General features: G+C 40.6%; 1 protein-coding gene across 10 annotated transcripts in view; it reads left to right on the top strand.

Moving 5' to 3' along the window:
• Positions 1-19,565, top strand: part of adgrb3 (adhesion G protein-coupled receptor B3) — a 355,792-nt gene that overhangs the window by 268,008 nt on the left and 68,219 nt on the right. For all 10 annotated transcript variants that reach the window (XM_061958821.1, XM_061958809.1, XM_061958771.1 and 7 more), the window contains 2 exons: positions 2,255-2,357; positions 2,767-2,810. In XM_061958821.1, the coding sequence (XP_061814805.1) occupies positions 2,255-2,357; positions 2,767-2,810 (147 nt within the window). The remainder of the gene's footprint in view (positions 1-2,254; positions 2,358-2,766; positions 2,811-19,565) is intronic.

The raw sequence follows: 19,565 nt of genomic DNA on the forward strand, positions 1-19,565 counted from the left end.
GAAAAATAAAGAAAAAACATATTTTTCATTCTAAAGGGGATTTATGATGTTTTTAATCTACATTTAAAACCGTGCCTTTCCAGATCAACTGAATTTACCACAGGTGCACTCTGATTGTGTATATGGTGGTACTTGGTGTTTTATTTTGAATACATTTGCAAAAATCTCATAAAAAAACATCTTCACATTGTCATTATGGGGTATTGTGTGTAGAATTTTGAGGATAACAATTAATGTATTCCATTTTGAAATAAGGCCGTAGGGAATACTTTTCGTAAGTACTGTACGTATTGGATATGCGTTGGTGTCAATTCTGCATAAAAATTGCTGCTTAGTCACTTGTATAACCCGCTTTATGGGTCTATCTCCAAGATGTTCGATTTTGAAGGCATTCCCAGATTGCAAATGAAACCACGACCTACACTCTTTAAAAGTGTCATCATTTAGCTTTTGAAAATGTACACTTGTTTACATATATAGTACAGGCCAAAAGTTTGGACACACCTTCTCATTCAATGTATTTTCTTTATTTTCATGACTATTTATTGTAGATTGTTACTGAAGGCATCAAAACTATGAATGAACACATGTGGCGTTATGTACTTAACAAAAAAAAGGTGAAATAACTGAAAACATGTTTTGTATTCTAGTTTCTTCAAAATAGCCACCCTTTGCTCTGATTACTTTTTTGCACACTCTTGGCATTCTCTCGATGAGCTTCAAGAGGTAGTCACCTGAAATGGATTTCACTTCACAAGTGTGCTTGAAGCTCATCGAGAGAATGCCAAGAGTGTGCAAAGTAGTAAACAGAGCAAAGGTTGGCTATTTTGAAAGAAACTAGAATATAGTTGTTTCACCTTTTTTGTGTTAATTATATAACTCCACATGTGTTCATTCATAGTTTTGAAGCCTTCAGTGACAATCTACAATGTAAATAGTCATGAAAATAAAGAAAACACATTGAATGAGGAGAAGGTGTGTCCAAACTTGTGGCCTGTACTGTATAGCTAGAGGTTGTCACAACATTTTTTTTTCCCAGACACAGTCAAAAATCAACTTAACAAACATTACGTAGATTCGCCCAGTAACAACATTAGGTACACCTCCACATTCAGAGTGTGCATTAAAACAGCTGCTTTTAAAAGCATTGTTGTATCTCTCCCTCTCTGGCTGAAAGCCTGATTTAATGTCCTAATAAGTACATCCACCTTTGCTCTGATGTGACGAAGTAGCCAGACTGCGAACAGAGGCATGCAAAACTCTGTGCAAGCTCACGCCAAAATGCATGAACCCTGATGATTTGACGCTTTGGCATTGTTTTAATGTGGGTACGAAAAGACGGAATTCATCATAGGTCCCCTTTAATCTTACTTCAGTTATGCTCAAAGGAAAAAAAAATAATGATTTCTAGTTCCTACACTGAGAGAGTCAAGAAAGTTTCCAGAAATTAAGTTTTTTTCAGGGAGTTGGTGAGACCTTGAAAATGGTAGGCCACGTAAACTGACAGAGAGGGGTCAGCGGATGCTAATACACATCGTCGGGAGTTGGGCTTGGCCCCTTAGTTCCAGTGAAGGGAACTTTGAATGCTCCAGGATACCAAAACATTTTGGACAATTCCATGCGCCCAACCTTGTGGGAACAGTTTGGAGCGGGTCCCTTCCTCTTCCAAAATGACTATGCACCAGTGCAAAAAGCAAGGTCCATAAAGACATGAATGATATAGTCTGGTGTGGATGAACTTGACTGGCCTGCACAGAGTCCTGACCTGAACCCGATAGAACACATTCGGGATGAATTAGAACAGAGACTGAAAGCCAGGCCTTCTCAACCAACATCACCAATGCGTTTTTGAAAGAATGGGCAAAAATTCCTATAAACACACTCTGCAACCTTGTGGACAGCCTTCCTCGAAGAGTTGAAGCTGTAATACCTGCAAAAGGTGGACCGACATCATATTGAACCCTATGGGTTAGGAATGGGATGGCACTGCAAGTTCATATGTGAGTCAAGGCAGGTGGCCAAATACTTTTGCCAATATAGTGTACATTGTAGTTGTCTGCAGCCATGCATTCGTACTTATCTTTTCAAAGGCAACATTTCTGAAACAGCTCTTGAACTGCCTTTTTTATTAGATTGTACAGGTCAAGGTGTCGAGTTAGCGCAGACTGTGCAGGCACGCTCTAATAGAAAGTGTTGTGGACAGGATAATTCAATGACATTTATTCCTCTGGTCATTTTTGTTTGTGTGTTTCAGGAACCACACGGTTGTGAATTCCAAAGTCATTGCTGTAACTGTCAGACCGGAGCCCAAGGCCATCCAGACCCACCTGGAGATTGAACTTGCTCACCTGGCCAATGTAAGAAGTCCCTCATGCTCGGTGTTTTAACGGCCGTTAGCGCTGTAGTAACAACACAACACATAACAACACTTAATGGTGGCTCAATAACTCACTTTCAAGCACTGTGTATCCCGATAATCACATACTTACGTAATTAGACCAACAATCCGTTTTATGACACTTTTCTTTTACATCACCAGGTGATAAATTGTGAGTTTTTAAGCATCACCAAAGTCTGTGTTTATGTAAGAATCATCCAGTCAATCTATAAAGGAGACATTACAACAAAATGTGTTGAAGGACAAGCACATCTTGTCGTAGGTTAATCACAATGGCGATATTGATGATAATGAGGAGTAATAGTCGCCGTAGTTCCCTTGTTGACTTTTTGTTTGGTAAACATTGCACTTATTTTCATGTCTTCCAGGGAACCCTCAATCCTCACTGTGCACTGTGGGACAGCAACTTAATGTGAGTAAATGTGTCCTCGCTCATTCAATTACATGTGACGCTCTCAGCATTACTCAAACTGGCAAATTAGACAAAGACTAATTTTAATGTTTATTTCATTTTACCCACTCAGTCAACACCACTATCAAATTATGGCTATAAATGATAATTGATCTTTTTTTCTTCTTCTTTTTTTTTTTTAGAAAAAATACTATTAAACTTCATTACGTGTTTAGTTTGGAGCCTGTTTGTATTTTGAAACAATATTCAACACAACAAGCCGTGAAAATGTAATTTTACACACACTGAGGAATAAAAAGCATGTACTTATTTTGAGAAGTGGAGACATGAAAAGGACCTACAACCAGGCCTATAAAGTTAAAAATCTATAAAGCTCCTGCTTTAGAATAATATTCTCTTCTTATAAAAAGAGTAGTGATGATTTAATGTCGGGATGGGAATTGATAAGATTTTTCCAAGTTCCGAGTCCACTTTTGATTTTGCTTAATGAGTCGGTCCCTTAACGGTTCTCTTATCGATTCTTATTTGGGGGGAAAAAAGGGAAAAGAAGGTGAATTAACCGCAATTTTGTTGAGTTTTAAGCGCATGTGGCTCATTAGCGCCGCCCTAGTGGCTCTCTGGAGCTTTTTCAAAAATGTATGAAAAAAAAAAAGATGGGGGAAAATGTTTTAATATATTTTCTATCAGAGAACAAACATGACATAAACCTCCCTAATTGTTAGATATCCCACTGTTTATGTTATACATGCTTCACTGATGAGAGTATCTGGCGAGCGCCATTTTGTCCTACTGATTTTGGCGGTCCATGAACTCACCGTAGTTTGTTTAGATGTACAACTTTCTCCGACACTGCCACAGAAAGACATATTTTATGCCACTCCTTCTTTGTCTCATTTTATCTACCAATCTTTTTATGTTGTGCGTGAATGCACAAAGATGAACTTTGTTGATGTTATTGATTTTTTGGGAGTGCTAATCAGGCCAAGCTAATCGATGCTAACATGCTATTTAGGCTTGCTGTATGTGCATATTGCATCATTATGCCTCACTTGTAGATATATTTGAGCTCATTTAATTTCCTTTACTTAAGTCCTCTGTATATTTCATTTATATCTGCATGTCTCCTGACACATTATCTGCATTTCAAACGTAACCCAGCTTGCAAAGATTGTTATAAATCCATTGGAAGAAGACAGCCTGCCATTTCCTTTAACTTGGACACACACATCTATACCTTTGGCCATTCTAAGACAGTCATTATTAGAGTTATCTCACCCCCTGATAAGCCTCCATTTTACTAATGTTTTCTAATGTTGTAAAAATGTGGAATAAATATTACATTTCAACATTGCTGTTAACGAAGATTTGTGTCAGCCTGCGACACGGTCATTTTGATAGTAGGCTAATATAGCTAATATAGACACTTTCATCATGTGTTGACTTCATTATAACACTTATATAAGATTTTTAATTTCATTTTGATAGTAGGCTAATATAGCTAATGTAGACACTTACATCATGTGTTGACTTCATCATACCACTTACAGAAGGCTTTTAATTTTTTGCGGCTCCAGGCAGATTTTTTTGGGTATTTTTGATCCAAGATGGCTCTTTCAACATGGGTTGCCGACCCCTGGTTTAGAGGTAACATGACCTTAGAAAGCCTACAGTGAGCCTAATGCTCCCCTCACCTCCCAGGGGGTGGAACAAGGGGATGGGTCAGATGCACAGGGTAATTTCACCACTCCTAGTGTGTGTGTGACTATCAGTGGTACGTTAACTTTATAAATTTGAGAAGCTTACTGTATATTGTATTGATCTCTAGCCTTGAGGCTTTGTGGATGCAACATAAAAAGTCTTGCTGATGATTTTTTTTTTGTGTGATTCTGCTGAGGACTCGTGCCGTGATTAGATCGAAACTCATTTCAGTCAGTCGTGACTCCTGACAGTCACTCTTTGAAATCCCAGCTATCGAAGCAGTTACGCAAGCCCAGTTTTACACGGGAAAACATTAAATAGAGATCCAATTAGCTATAAAAGACGCGTTGATAAGTAAATTTGCTGGGGATTAAAAAAGGGACCAGATAGTGGGCCTGAAGTGCTGATGCATCAGTCACAACACTGAGAGTTATGCAACTCGGCACAAGTCGTGCAAAAGACACGTAGAAGACTGCCTTTAAATTCAGAATCAGACTCAGAATTACTTTGATAATCCCCGAGGAGAAATTTAGATTTTCAGTGCAATCCCATTCAGGAGCAGACAAACATTACAGGGAGACAGGACCGGATCGCTGACGGATCTGTCAACTTCCGGCGCCCCTTACAGAAAAAGGTGACAACAGCTGGGGGGAGAAAATAAAATAACTATTCAGTCTAAGCCTGGGCCCTTGGAGAGGGGGTCCAGACTGAGGCCAAGGGGGAAAAAACTCATAGCCATAGCACACATAAACATGTGTGTAAGAGGTAAACATCAAAGAACACAAATGACATTAAAGACATTAAAAGAGCAGAGCTGATGCAACCAGCCATTTCTACACACAGCCACAAAAGTAAAACAACAACAACAACAAAAAACATATACACTGTGTTGGCCTCTGCGGTGTTCCACGCCATCGTCTGCTGGGGTGGGGGGAGCATGGCCAGAGACAGTAGCAGACCCAACAAAGCAACGAAGAGAGCCGACTCCACCCAGTGTCCAGTCTGCATGGATGAGCGAGGATACGTAAATTATAGCCTTGTTTATGTTAATACCACGCAGCACACTTGAACCGCACGTTCAAATCGCTCATTGCTGAGGGTTGATGCCATGATGCCGTATGCAGTGATTTTATGTCACATTCTGGCTTATGCTGGTTTTATGCACACTACATGTAACCTGTTTAGATGGTTCATTATGCTGTAATGGATATTCTCAGTCTATTCCCTGCTTGTAGCCATTACACCAAGGAATCCCATGACACGTTGTGTTGAATGTGGTGCACAACACTGAAGCAGTTGCTTGCCCACATTTTACATAATGCAGGCTTATTACTGGATGACATTGTTGAATGTGCTGGAACCTCTCAGCCCACATTTTCAATTTTTTTTTTGTCTGTGTGTGTTGTAAACACACATGCAGGCAGGTGCCTCTTTTCACTTGTTCTGTCTTTAGCAAAGTAGCTGCCTGTTTGCACACATTCCATGTGCTATACATTTATTTAAGCCACAGTGGCACCTCAGGTTTTCATCCTGTTCCATAGGGCACGTTGGAAACCAAAACACAAAAAAATGTTTTACCATAGGAGAAAAAAGGTGAATTCAACTAATCTGTTCCAGATACACTCTAAACCCCTTTTATTAGAGAATTAATATAGTCTTATGCAGAAAACAATGCCAAATTTCTATAAATAATACCGTATTTTTCGGACTATAAGGTGCAATTAAAATCCTTTCATTTTCTCAAAAATCGTCAGTGCACCTTATAACCCGTTGCGCCTAATGTACGGCATAATCCTGGTCGTGCTTACTGACCTCGAAGCAATTTTAATTGGTACATGGTGTAAAAAAAAGTGTGACCAGTAGATGGCAGTCATACATAAGAGATACGTGTAGACTGCAATATGATGGCAGTAAACACCAAAACTTTAAATGTTCCATTGAGAATATAGAACATTACACACGGCGCTCAGAAATCTGTCAAAATGTTTTTCGTACGACTTCGGTAAGCTATAAAGCCGCACCGCTTGATGGATTGTTGGCGCATTAAACATACAAATTGTTTGTGGTGCGTGTATAAGGACCGCAAAATGGCACCTATTAGCAGACATATTACCTGGCGTTTTGCTTGGCAATATTATGCAAAACCAACTTTTCTTACCTTCTGGTACCTGCTGATCTGTATTTGGGATCTGCATAAGTCCTGAAAATGTGTGCGGGTCCGCAATTGTAGTCCGTGGCGGCACCGTAGTCATAAGCTTCTTCTTTTTCTCTACCTTCTTATATGACATTCATCTTTCGCTGTTGCCATTTCTAATATAAAGTAGTGAAAAGTTCTTACTTATATCTGTCAATAGACTAGATATCAAAGCGCTAAAAACTGTAGTGGGTTTACATTATTTACCCACGGAACTTTAGTTATTAGAGAGTTCCGGTCAGCCGGTTTTTCAAGGGACACATTTCCGGCATTGATGTTGCACTAGTGAGCCACAGATGTTAAGATGCTGCTCCATCTTTTGACACTTCTTCAACTCCCGTCTTTGCACGTTACACCGCTACAACAAAGATGACGGGGAGAAGACGCTGTCAAAGGTGAGCCACGTAAAAAAGACCACCCACAAAACGGCGCATCCTGAAGAGACCCTCAGAAAGCTACTTGAAAATGGTCTGTAAAACATAACCTAAGCAACATTTTGACCAAAGAACCACCATTACATGTTATGTAGACCAAAAAGATAGTGTTTTTCAATTTAGAATCATAATATGACCCTTTTAATGCGCCTTTTAATCCGGTGCGCCCTATGGTCCGAAAAATACGGTCATAAAAATAAATGTAATGGATAAATGAACATTTAAAATCCATTTTGCCTTTATCGAAGACTGTTTGATGGCGATGAGGGCAAGCTCCCTTTGAGACAATTGTGTGAAGGGCTATCTTTCATTGATTGATTGATAGCGCCATATTACCCTCGATTGTTTACTTACTGTAGCAGTGTAGTGCATTCAGTGACGCTCTGGAAACACGGACTCTCTGAAACTGGTCTACTTAAGGTTTGCGTCAATCAAAACATTTGCAAACTTGAGGACGCGCACAAAGCTATTCTACTAAGCTCGTACGCAGCGTTTTGTCTCCTAAATGAGCTGCAGCGCTATCCTTTGTATGTGTGACTGTCAAAAATTTAAAAAAATATTACACATACCGTATATTACCAAATAAACGCCCTTGGGCAAATAACCGCCCATGTCCAAATAGCCGCCCGGGGTCTGACCCCATTTTGTGAATTAACCGCCTCTTCCTAATAACCGCCTATGTCCAAATAGCCGCCCATGGGCTGTTATTTGCATAATTTAGATTAAAATGCTACTGGGGTTGCGTTTGCTGCAGTATTATTGTTTTGATGGTTTCATAGAGTACTTGGTACCATAATTTTATTTTTCCTGTATGCTGCTTTATTTAAACTTGGAGTACTGTAGCCTTTATTTTATTTAAGTGACAGTATTATTGTTCTGTTTTGATGGTGGATTTTATACTTGAGTACTTGGTACCATAATTTTATTTTTCTCGGTAGGCTGCTTTATTTAAAAAGTTTATTTATTTTTAGTATTGGTATTCTATTTGACAATTGTTGCACTACTGCCATGTTGATCTCTTGTCTTTTGATAGCCTACCTCATGTTGATCTCTTGTCTTTTGTTTGTATGTTTACAATAGTTTTTACATTTAAAGTTTTTTGGACGAAAAAAAAAATACTGGACAGTAACCATTGTAACCAAATAATGGCCTGGTGCAGGCTGGTGCAAAAATAAATAAAAGCCTTGTGCAAATAACCGCCTGCTTCTTTTAAACGCCTGTCTCCAAAATCGATTTTGTGAAATAAACGCCCGGGCTACTATTTGGTAATATACGGTATGTCTATTTGGCAATATAAATGTATAGCTGCTGAATGTCTTCAGGATGAATTTAGCGCTCAAGGTGTGATTAATCAAGCTTGTGAGTGTTTTGCTGCCGCCGTTTTGCGTTTATATTTAGCATGTTTGGAAGATATGTGCAAATTGGCACAGTTATGCACGAATGGTTGTGAGAAAGAGGCGATTGTGCTGCAAAGACAGAAGATGGAGAGAGAAAGAGAGAGAGAGAGAGAGTGAGAGAGAGAGAGAGAGAGAGAGAGAGAGAGAGAGAGAGAGAGAGAGAGAGAGAGACAGAGAGAGAGACAGAAAGAGAGAGAGAGAAGTCCATCCGGGTCTGTGTCAACATATTTGGACTGTCAGAAATAAAAAGAGCAGGCACGGCGTCTATTCAGCAATGTCATTTTATAATTGTATAGCTACTGCGTGACTTTAGACTTAGACTTCCTTTATTGTCATTCAAATTTGAACTTTACAGTACAGATAAGAACAACATTTGGTTGCATTAGCTCGTGTTAGTGCAGGATAAAAGAGCAATAACATGCAGATATAAATACATAGATTACTGTACAAATAAATATATTGCACTTTTGCATATGCATCCACGTTTATGGATGTATGTTTTATTGTCTTTATAGTCCAGTGAGTTAATCCATTTTGGGGGGGAATTGAGGGGATTGTTATGATGCGTTTAAGAGTCTTATGGCCTCAGGGAACAAACTCTTACAGAACCTGGAGGTTCTGCCACGGAGGCTGCGGAACCTCTTTCCAGAGTCCAGCAGTGAAAACAGTCCTCGGTGGGGGTGGGGGGAGTCTTTACTGATTTTATGAGCCCTGGTCAGGCAGCGGCTTTTTGCGATCTCCCGATTAGGAGGAAGAGGAGTCCTGATGCTCTGTTCCGCCGCACTCACTACTCTCTGCAGAGAATTCCAGTCTGAGGCAATGCAGGCTCTTTAGGGGCTGATTGGTGACATAGACATATGATTGAAATTTCTCCTGTATAAAAAGACTTCTTGCAACATGCATTTTCTTGTGACTGGATCATTCCAGCCCACCATCGCAGTTATTACTGGTGTTTTTGGCACAGCACTGGCACGTCATTAATATATAAATATAATGTAAATATCTCAAAAATACATGAATTAGAAATTAAAAGTAAAATGTTGCCGAGAAAAGGTGGAACAGATTACAGTTATGTGCTTCCACAACATAAAATACCACAAATTGGCACATGATGCCAAGAAAGTAATAACAACAAAATTCGCATTTAAATAGGGTGGTCTGCACCAATTTTGCACTTAATATCAATTATAAATGCGGTGTTAGTAGATCCCCCACAACATGCCCACTAATAGTACATGCACTTTTATAGTTTGTACACGCTATTTAGTGCATGTTAGGGATCCTAGCAGATCAGGCCGAAAGCCCATGACTTCTCATTGAATCTTAATGTGTCAACGTATCACACCATGTTGCAGAAATCTACATGACCAGCTTTGTGTTGAAAGATCGTGTTTGAATTTAACATTTGAAAACATGCGGATCGTGCACATCGTGTCCTCTGTTCTACTGTTTGAGGGCCGCCAGTCTATTTTTGAACCAGCAAAAATACAACTCAGTGCGAGTCTGACTTTCAACAAAGCCACCGTCTCCAACCTACGTTATTTTATGATCCACACCCAGTCATTTTCATCAGAGTGCTGCAGAATGACTCTGCGGGGTGATTATTGTTTGTACACAGTCGACTGGTCTGATTGGAATAAGAGACGCTCTCTGAGACCCATTATGAAGGGGAAACACACCATCTGTCAGCCATGTTGTTTCAAAGAAAGCTAGAGTACTCTGTGAGAACGTTGAGTTTTAATTTTTTTGTTGCCCGAAGCAATGATTGATGCCGAGCCAGTGTCAGACCTTGTGGAAACTGCTAGAAGCTGTGAGGCAGCTGTCATACCTGGGACTCTCCTCCTTTACTGGATCCTGTATATAAGGTTTATAAGGCATATGAAAGTAATTATTGTTATCTCCGCCAGGAAGTTATATAGTGATTGCCGATGGTTTGTCCGTTGGTTAGTTAGAAACATAACGCAAAACATTTTGGGTGGATTTCCATTAAACTTTCCGAAATATTTGAAATGAGATGAGGATCAACTGATTAGATTTCAGGCCTGTCCTGGATAATTTCTAAGTGACCTCACGTATATGCTTCTATGTGTGTGTGTGTGTTACATTTTGTGGGGTGATCTGGATCACCGTCTGAATTCAGGACATTTTTACTTTTAGGAGGTAGTGCCTGGCGGAGGTCCGCGCTCTCCAAGTGTCTTTCACCCAAAGTCAGCTGGGATAAGCTCCAGCTTTCCTGCAACCCTGAACAGGATAACGGGTAGAAAATAGATGGATGGTATACTCTACTTTTAAACTCAAGCATCCTGAGATTACCAACCAACAGTGTTTGAGTGGCAGTACTATTGTTTCTGGAAAACAATTTGAAAAAATGAACATTTAATCTAACGTGTTGCTTTATTTAGTATAAAGTCCATGTTTGCCGTCAATCAATCCCTGGAAGACTTCCTAAGTTTTTTATTTTTTATTGTTGCAGCCTAAAAAAACAAACCTGATTTCACGGCAGCTTTGTTTTCCAAAAGTTCCAGAAAAAGTTGCGATTGGCTTGAGGCTAATTTTCTTCACTAACATTGCATCAACTTGTGATTTTATGAATTTGTTACTAATGCCTTAAGTGTTCTCTTTAACCTTCACCCCCAAAAAGCACAGGATTCTAACGTATCTAACAAAATACGCCTTATTTGCACACAAAATGTGTGCAAAAAAACAAACATTGTTTTACTTGTTCATTCTCTAAACCAGTGTTTAACCATCAGGCCTGGGCTTACTGTTGGGCAGCAAGTGCCCTCTAAGGGGCCGCCAAAAATAGTTTCTCAGCTTTGTGCTACGCCGGGGTCGCATGGTTATGCGCAGGTCGTTTCCCCAAGATGCAAATGGACATCCGGAAGCAGCATGCAGGTAGGAAGAATTATTTATTCCAAATAGATGCCGATTGCACGGCAAGCTAAACAACTGACTAACCAAACAAAAGAGCAAGACTCAAGTTCAGTCAACGTAACTGTTGTATGTCGCAAATAAAACAGCCAGGCAGAGTGTGGCGAGAGGCAGGAATAAATAGCTCTCTGATTAGTGACCGGGAGCAGGTGAGCGTCCCGACCACTAATCAGAGGCAGGTGACAATAACCAGCACCCATGGTAACAACGAAAACAAACCTAATCTAAATCAACAACTAAGGAAATCCTAAACCAAGCAAAACATGATCCATGCAATGTATCATCCACTTATATATACTTATTTATATATATATATATATATATATATATATATATATATATATATATATATATATATATATATATATATATATACTGTATACTGCCCGTCCCTCGGCCAAATTGTTTTAACCCAATGTGACCCCCGAGTCAAAAAGTTTAGGGACCCTGCATTAAAAGCTCAAACGATCAGGAAAAACTCAAGAGCAAATGTCAAGGAGAAGCTATTAATTTGCAATAATATAAGAAAAAAGTAATAAATTTTGTAGCAAAAACTTTTTTTTTTAGTGAAAAGGGTAACAGGAATTTATTGTTGTATTTTTTTTCAGAGGAAAAAGTTATTTTACCTTACAAAAATTAGCATTCTTGATTTATGAGTGGGGGGAGGGATGTTTTAATTACATTTTTGAAAAATTATAAACATATTTGCAAGAAAACGATGATTTTTCTTTGTTGTTGTTTTTTAAATAAATATTTTAGAATCTTATAAGAATGCCTCTTTTAAGTCTCACAATGAAAACATTGGTTTAATATTTGTATTTGACTGTTTAATATGATTGTGTACTTCTTGAAAACAAGCACACTGAAATTACTTCTTTTGTTGAAATTGTTCTTTCGTCATCAACTAGAAGAAGTTTGAATCGCGGCCCCCGAGACGATATTTTGGGGCCCCCACGTTAATGTCAGTGCGGCCCGCACGGTTTATAAGAATGGCACTTTACAGTGTTCTTTGTGGAGCTCAACAAACCGACCAATCAGGGTGGAGTATACGGCTCTCGGGGGGCGCGACATCGACCGGGTTTGACGCAAGCAGAGAAACATTTCTCAATGATTGAAAGTTCCAGCAGCGTTGCCATGGAGAGTGTTCTTCCTGCCCAGCTGGCTGCCTCATTTCTGTTGGGCACACGCGGACATTCGTCCCAGCGCTCCACATTCACAACACTTTCAAAAAAAACTTTTTAAAGTTGCTACCCAGCGGGACATTATACATAAATGTCGTGGCTTACTGTGGTGGATCCCAAAAACTTGTTTTTCATATATTAGGCGCACCGGATTATAGGGTGCATTGAAGGAGTCATATTATTAGTATTAAAAACATTTTTAAAACACTTCCTTGTGGTCTACATAACATGTAATGGTGGTTCTTTGGTCAAAATGCTGCATAGATTATGTTTTAGAGATCATCTTCAAGCCGCTTTCTGACAGTCGCTTCCGGATGCGCCGTTTTGTGGGCGGTCTTATTAACGTGGCTCACCTTCGGCAGCGTCTTCTCCCCGTCATCTTTGTTGTAGCGGTGTAGCGTGCAAGGACGGGGGTGGAAGAAGTGTCAAATGATGGAGCTAACTGTTTTAATGACATTCAGACTTTACTTAAATCAATAAAGGAGCAGCATCTCCTCACCCGAAAACAACAACACCGAAAATGTGTCCCTTGAAAAACTGTCTAATAACTAAAGTTCCTTGGGTGAATAATGTACACTCACTACCCCGGTATGTTTTAGCACTTTCATGGCGAGTTTACTGACAGATATAAGTAAGAACTTTACACTACTTTGTATTACAAAATGGCAACAGCGTAGGATGAATGTCATATAACAAGAAGATAGAGAAAAAGAAGAAGCTTATCGACTACGGGGTCGACACGGACTACAAAAGCGGATGCGCGCAATTTTTCAGGATTTACGCAGATCCCAAATACAGATCAGCAGGTACGAAAAGTTGCTTTTGTATCATATCGCGGAAAAAATGCCAGATAATATGTCTTACCTTATACACACACCATAATAATACTCAAATGTTTAATGCACCGACAATCTTTCATAGCTTCATAGCTTACCAAAGTCGTACTAAAACGTTTTGATAGATTTTTTTAACACCGTGTGTAATGTTTTATATTTTAAATGGAACATTTAAAATGTTGGTGTTGTTTACTTGAGACCCATCATAGTGCAGCCTACACTTATCTCTTATGTTTGACTGCCATCTACTGTTCACACTTATCATTACACCATGTACCAAATAAAATAGCTTCGAGGTGGGTAAACTCGACCAAACTTATTCCTTACGCCCTTGCACCCGGTTATAAGGCGCACTGTTAAATTTTGAGGGAAAAAAAGGATTTTAAGTATGCGTTACAGTCCGGAAAATATGGTTCTATGTTTAAAACAACAACTGCACGGTGTCATTTCCGCTTCTTTATCGAGTAACGGCAGATGACACTCCGTGAGCAGTCACCTTTTTGAACTCGCTACTACAGTACTTTATACCATCTACCAATGCTACTGTGTCCATGGCATCATGAAAGACATCAACCTTGAGTGCAAAAACAAAGGAGACTGCTACCAGGCTGTAATCTGAACAGGAAAAAGCGAAAATTACGATCTCCATGCGTTATTCCACATGCGCAAACATGTATTTACTTATTTTGTTATTAGTTCTTAATTAATGTTTTTATTTTATATCTTGTTTTGTGTTAAAAAAATAAATATAAAGACATTTAAGAAGATTGGATCCCAGTGCTATACTATGAAGCCACGCTGTTGTAACACGTGGCTAGGCATTGTCTTGCTGAAATAAGCAGGGGCGTCCATGATAACGTTGCTTGGATGGCAACATATGTTGCTCCAAAACCTGTATGTACCTTTCAGCATTAATGGTGCCTTCACAGATGTGTAAGTTACCCATGACTTGGGCACTAATACACCCCCATACAATCACAGATGCTGGCTTTTGAACTTTGCGCCTATAACAATCCGGATGGTTCTTTTCCAAAAACAATTTGAAATGTGGACTTGTCAGACCACAGAACACTTTTCCACTTTGCATCAGTCCATCTTCGATGAACTCGGGGCCAGCGAAGCCGGCAGCGTTTCTGGGTGTTGTTGATAAATGGCTTTCGCTTTGCATAGTAGAATTTTAAACTTGCACTTACAGATGTCGCGACAAACTGTAGTTACTGACAGTGGTTTACTGAAGTGTTCCTGAGCCCATGTGGTGATATCCTTTACACACTGATGTCACTTTTTGATGCAGTACTGCCTAAGGGATCGAAAGTCCATAATATCATCTCTTACGTGCAGTGATTTATCCAGATTCTCTGAACCTTTTGATGATGTTACGGACCGTAGATGTTGAAATCCCTCAATTCCTTGCAATAGCTGGTTGAGAAATGTTGTTCTTAAACTGTTGGACAATTTGCTCACAAATTTGTTCACAAAGTGGTGACCCTCGCCTCCATCCTTGTTTGTGAATGACTGAGCATTTCATGGAAGCTGCGTTTATACCCAATCATGGCACCCAACTGTTCCCAATTAGCCTGTTCACCTGTGGGATGTTTCAAATAAGTGTTTGATGAGAATTCCTCAACTTTCTCAGTCTTTTTTGCCACTTGTGCCAGCTTTTTTGAAACATGTTGCAGGCATCAAATTCCAAATGAGCTAATATTTGCAAAAAAATAACAAAGATTTTCAGTTCGAACGTTAAGTATCTTGTCTTTGCAGTCTATTCAATTTAATATAGGTTGAAAAGGATTTGCAATCCACTGCATTTTGTTTTTATTTATGATTTACACAACGTGCCAACTTCACTGGTTTTGAGGTTTGCATAACAAAAGTAAATAGTTGTCCTTAGCTTTAACTTTTAAAGAACATGAGAAAATCCACCCAGTCAAAAGTGTATTCAAATTCATTATTTGGAAGGCTACGCTCAATTTCATAATGACCTTTATTGAACGTTTTGTAAAGGTTAATCACCATTCCAGCCCTACTAAACTCATGTTAATTCCAGCATTTAAATGGCTCAAAGTGGCGTAAAAGTAGGGTTGAGAACGTAAAGTTCAGAATGACGTTCCAATCCAGCTCTAGCGCTTCCACACTTCCCTTGCCATTTGATATTTCTAGTATATTAAATCCATGTAAACCACAAAAAGGGAAGCCAAATGAGTATCTTCTTGATTTGTTTAAGTCCTGTTCCTTCACAGATTATCCTTAAAATGACGTTAAAGCGGTTTCACTAATCTGAAATTTGCCACGTCGGGATTAACGGCATGTCGCCCACACTTTAAACACATCTCTAAATAGCTCCTCGTTTAGTGGCCTTTTTTCTTTTAGCTGTTTTCCTGCCTGGTACAGTACAAACTGTAGTCTTTGTGTGTTGTTCTTTAGTTTTAACTGCAGTGCCAAGACTCATGCCTTGGAGTTAAGTGTTTGGACAAGGATTTACTCGCTGAGCTGCTTAGAGAGAAGAATGAAGCATTTGCTGTACAATTTCATTGAAGTTACGCAAGGAAATGAGACAAAGCTACACCATTTTTTTTATCGTGCTTTAACAAGGGATTTGGAGCTTTGACCTGCAACTTTCATGTAAATGAGTTTGTAGTTGAAGCCTCCATATATGACATCATGTCAAATCAAAACTGATCAATAATTCACATGAGGAGTGGTGAGTAGCATCTGCTGCAGCTTCAGGCTGGCTTCAAGCCAAACAGGCCACACGTAAACACAGATCCAACTGAACTGAGACTCAAGATGCAAGATGAGCTCCATCTTTTAAATTTAAATAACTGTAATGCAAGCATGGTTGGATATCTGAAATCTATGTTGAGAAAATGGGATTTGCTCAAATGCATGTATTACTTAAAATGGCTTTACGGCAAGTCAAATGTTTTTTCTACTATTGGCATATTGTTTTGGTTATCTAAGGCAGTGTTTTTCAACCACTGTGCCGCGGCACACTAGTGTAGCGTGAGATATTGTGTGGTGTGCCGTGGGAGATTATGCAATTTCACCTAATTGGTCGGAAAAATATTTTTTGCAAACCCGCCCATCCATCCATTTTATACCGCTTGTCGCGGGGGGTGATGGAGCCGATCTCAGCTGCATTCGTGACCTCATCACAGGGCCAACACAGATAGACAGACAACATTCACACTCACATTCACACACTAGGGCCAATTTAGTGTTGCCAATCAACCTATCCCCAGGTGCATGTATTTGGAGGTGGGAGGAAGCCGGAGTACCCGGAGGGAACCCATGCAGTCACGGGGAGAACATGCAAACTCCACACAGAAAGATCCCGAGCCCAGGATCGAACCCAGGACCTTCGTCAATGAGCCGTTGTTGTCATGACTAGGACTGTGGCGTAGTTTGTTCTCCCGAAGTGCAAAAGATTTGGACCAGATGTGGCGTGAAGGTGAATACATGATTTATTTAAACACTATAACTACAAAAAAAAAGTACAAACGAAAAGCGCGCACAGTGGCGGAGAAACAACTTGGCTATGAAAACAAATACTTGCACAAAGGCAGAAACTATGAACAACAACAAAAAAAACACTAACAGTGGCATTAATAAACAAAACTTACTTGGCATGGACTAAAGGAGCAGCATGAACGATGGACATGAAAAAAGTGTCAGGAATGTGCAGAAGCATAAATGCGGGATGTCACCAGAACGACAAACTGAAAACAATGAACTTAAATACTATAGACATGAAACAGGTGCGTGACGTGACAGGTGAAAACTAATGGTGACAAACAAGAGTGCACAATGAGTCCAAACGTGGAACAGGTGAAACTAATGGGTAATCATGGAAACAAGACAAGGGATTGAAAAGCCAGAAACTAAAGAGTCCAATAACTAAACAAAACAAAACATGACTAAAACAAAACATGATTACACATACATGACAGTTGTAGAGTGTCTGTGCTGTCTGGAGATCAGCAGAGTAACCATGTAATACTCTTCCTTACCATTAGGTGGCAGCAGGTAGCTCATCGCTTCGTAAGCCTACTTTGAGACAAGAGGATTAATGATGGTTATGGAACAATTGCGTCAGGTATTTGATGAGAACAACTTTATATTGTCAATATATACTATTGAGTTTCGTTTTAAAGGTTTTCTGCTGGTGGTGTCTGTCATGTATTGGTTACTCGGGTCACAGGACAATACCGGAGCCATTGTCAGGGGAACTTAAGGGCGGGACACAGGATATGATGACATGTGTTGTTTGTTGGACACCTGGAAGTGGAAAAAGTAAGACCGGGAATAAAAGGCAGAAAAAGACAATGCGCTTTCTTTTGGTGTATTATTAAGCTTTGATTGCTAATAAGTGACAAGTTTGGCACACAATAATGGCGACGAGGATGTGTTAGTGTCCCCCTGGATTTTTTCAATGAAAAAAATGTGCCTTGGCTCAAAAAAAGTTGAAAAACAGTGCTTTAAGGCAGTGATCCCCAACCACCGGGCTGCGGCCCGGTACCGGTCCATGGATCGATTGGTGCCGGGCCGCACAAGAAATTAAAAAAAAATGTGTTTTTAAAAAAATAATTTTTATTTTTTATTCCGCACAAGAAATTTTAAAAAAGAAGTTTTTTTTGGAGTGGTTGGGGGACTGTGGCTGGTGTCTGTGCGCTTGTGGGGTTGTGGGGCTGGCTGGCGTTGGCTTGCCGGCTGGTTTGGGGGCTGGCGGGCAGGCGGGATGCATTGGCTTCTTCCCCCGTTGGGGGGCTCCTTCCCCTGGCCGGGACTCGTATGGGCACGTTGCTGTGTGGATGGCCGGGATGCGGTGTTTGCATTGGGCGTGGGGGCTGTGCGGTTTTTCTGCGTTTGGTTGCCGGTATGGGCTCTGCAGGGTTGGGTTGGGGCGGGCGGGGGCTGGCTTTGTTTGGCGGGGGGAGGGCTCGCGTGGCGTCACGTTAAAGTGGTCTGGTGTGGGTCACGGGCTGTGGCGGGGGGTGGCGGCCTCCTGGCCGTAGTTCCTGGTTGTCGGCCGCGTGGACTGGGGGGATGTCCGGGCCCTCTACTCCTCCTACTTATAGCGCACACAGTCACACATATATAGGACTTTGGGGATTGTCCTGCGGGGAGGCATGGCGGGGGGTTGAGGATGCCTCCAATGGGGCTCCAGTCCTCCTGTCTTGTTCCCTGCTCGTCCATCCCTCAATCTTAGCTGCATATTAGACACTTAGGATTTGGGGGGCTTGGCTTGGTTGGGACCCACCATGACCTTGATGTCCCCCAATTTTAACGCATTATTAGTTCCCACAAGCATACATATCTCACTCACGCTACAGTACACACATCAATAGGGACTGGAGGTCGGCTGTAACGGCTGACCTCCTAATTTTAACTACACAGTAGACACTCTGGGGGCTTTGTACACATGCATGGGGGGTTTGGGGTTCGGCGCACCCCTCATTGCCTCGTCGGCCGGCGGGGACTGCGGTCTGGTGGCCTGCCAGACTTTTATTCATTTATTATTGTTATATATATTTTTTATTTTTAATGTATTTATTATTTTTATTTTTATTATTTACTTATTTTTATTTTATTTTATTTTTTAATTTTTATTTTTATTTTTATTTTTATTTATTTTTTTATTTTTTATTTTTTATTTTTATTTTTTTAAATCGTATTATTTATTTGTGTGTGGCGTCGCGCGGGTCTCACTTCCTGTTGGGTGGGGTTCGTGCCCGTGTGGCCCGACCTTGCGCTGTGGGGTCTCTGTTGGTGACTTGATGTGGTGGCGGCGCAGCCCCCGTGTCTGGTCTGGATGCTGTGTCTCGGTTGTTTGGGCGGTGGTGTGTTTGTGCGGGTTTGGGTTGGGGTGGGGGGCCTTTTGGTTGGGGGGGGTGTTGGTGTCTCTTGTTTGCGTGTTGGCGTTCGGGCTGACTGGCGGGCTGGCGCCGGCTGGTCTCCGTGGTCCTGGTGGCGTGTGGTTGCTGGTCGCAGTTTTTTTTTTGATCGCTTTGATTTGATTGGCTGGTGCTGGCTGTCTGGGGTTATTGCGGCTGCTGTTTCTGCTGCCGTTTGTTTGTGGTGTGG

Source organism: Nerophis lumbriciformis, linkage group LG02 (assembly GCF_033978685.3).
Source record: "Nerophis lumbriciformis linkage group LG02, RoL_Nlum_v2.1, whole genome shotgun sequence".
Classification (NCBI taxonomy): domain Eukaryota; kingdom Metazoa; phylum Chordata; class Actinopteri; order Syngnathiformes; family Syngnathidae; genus Nerophis; species Nerophis lumbriciformis.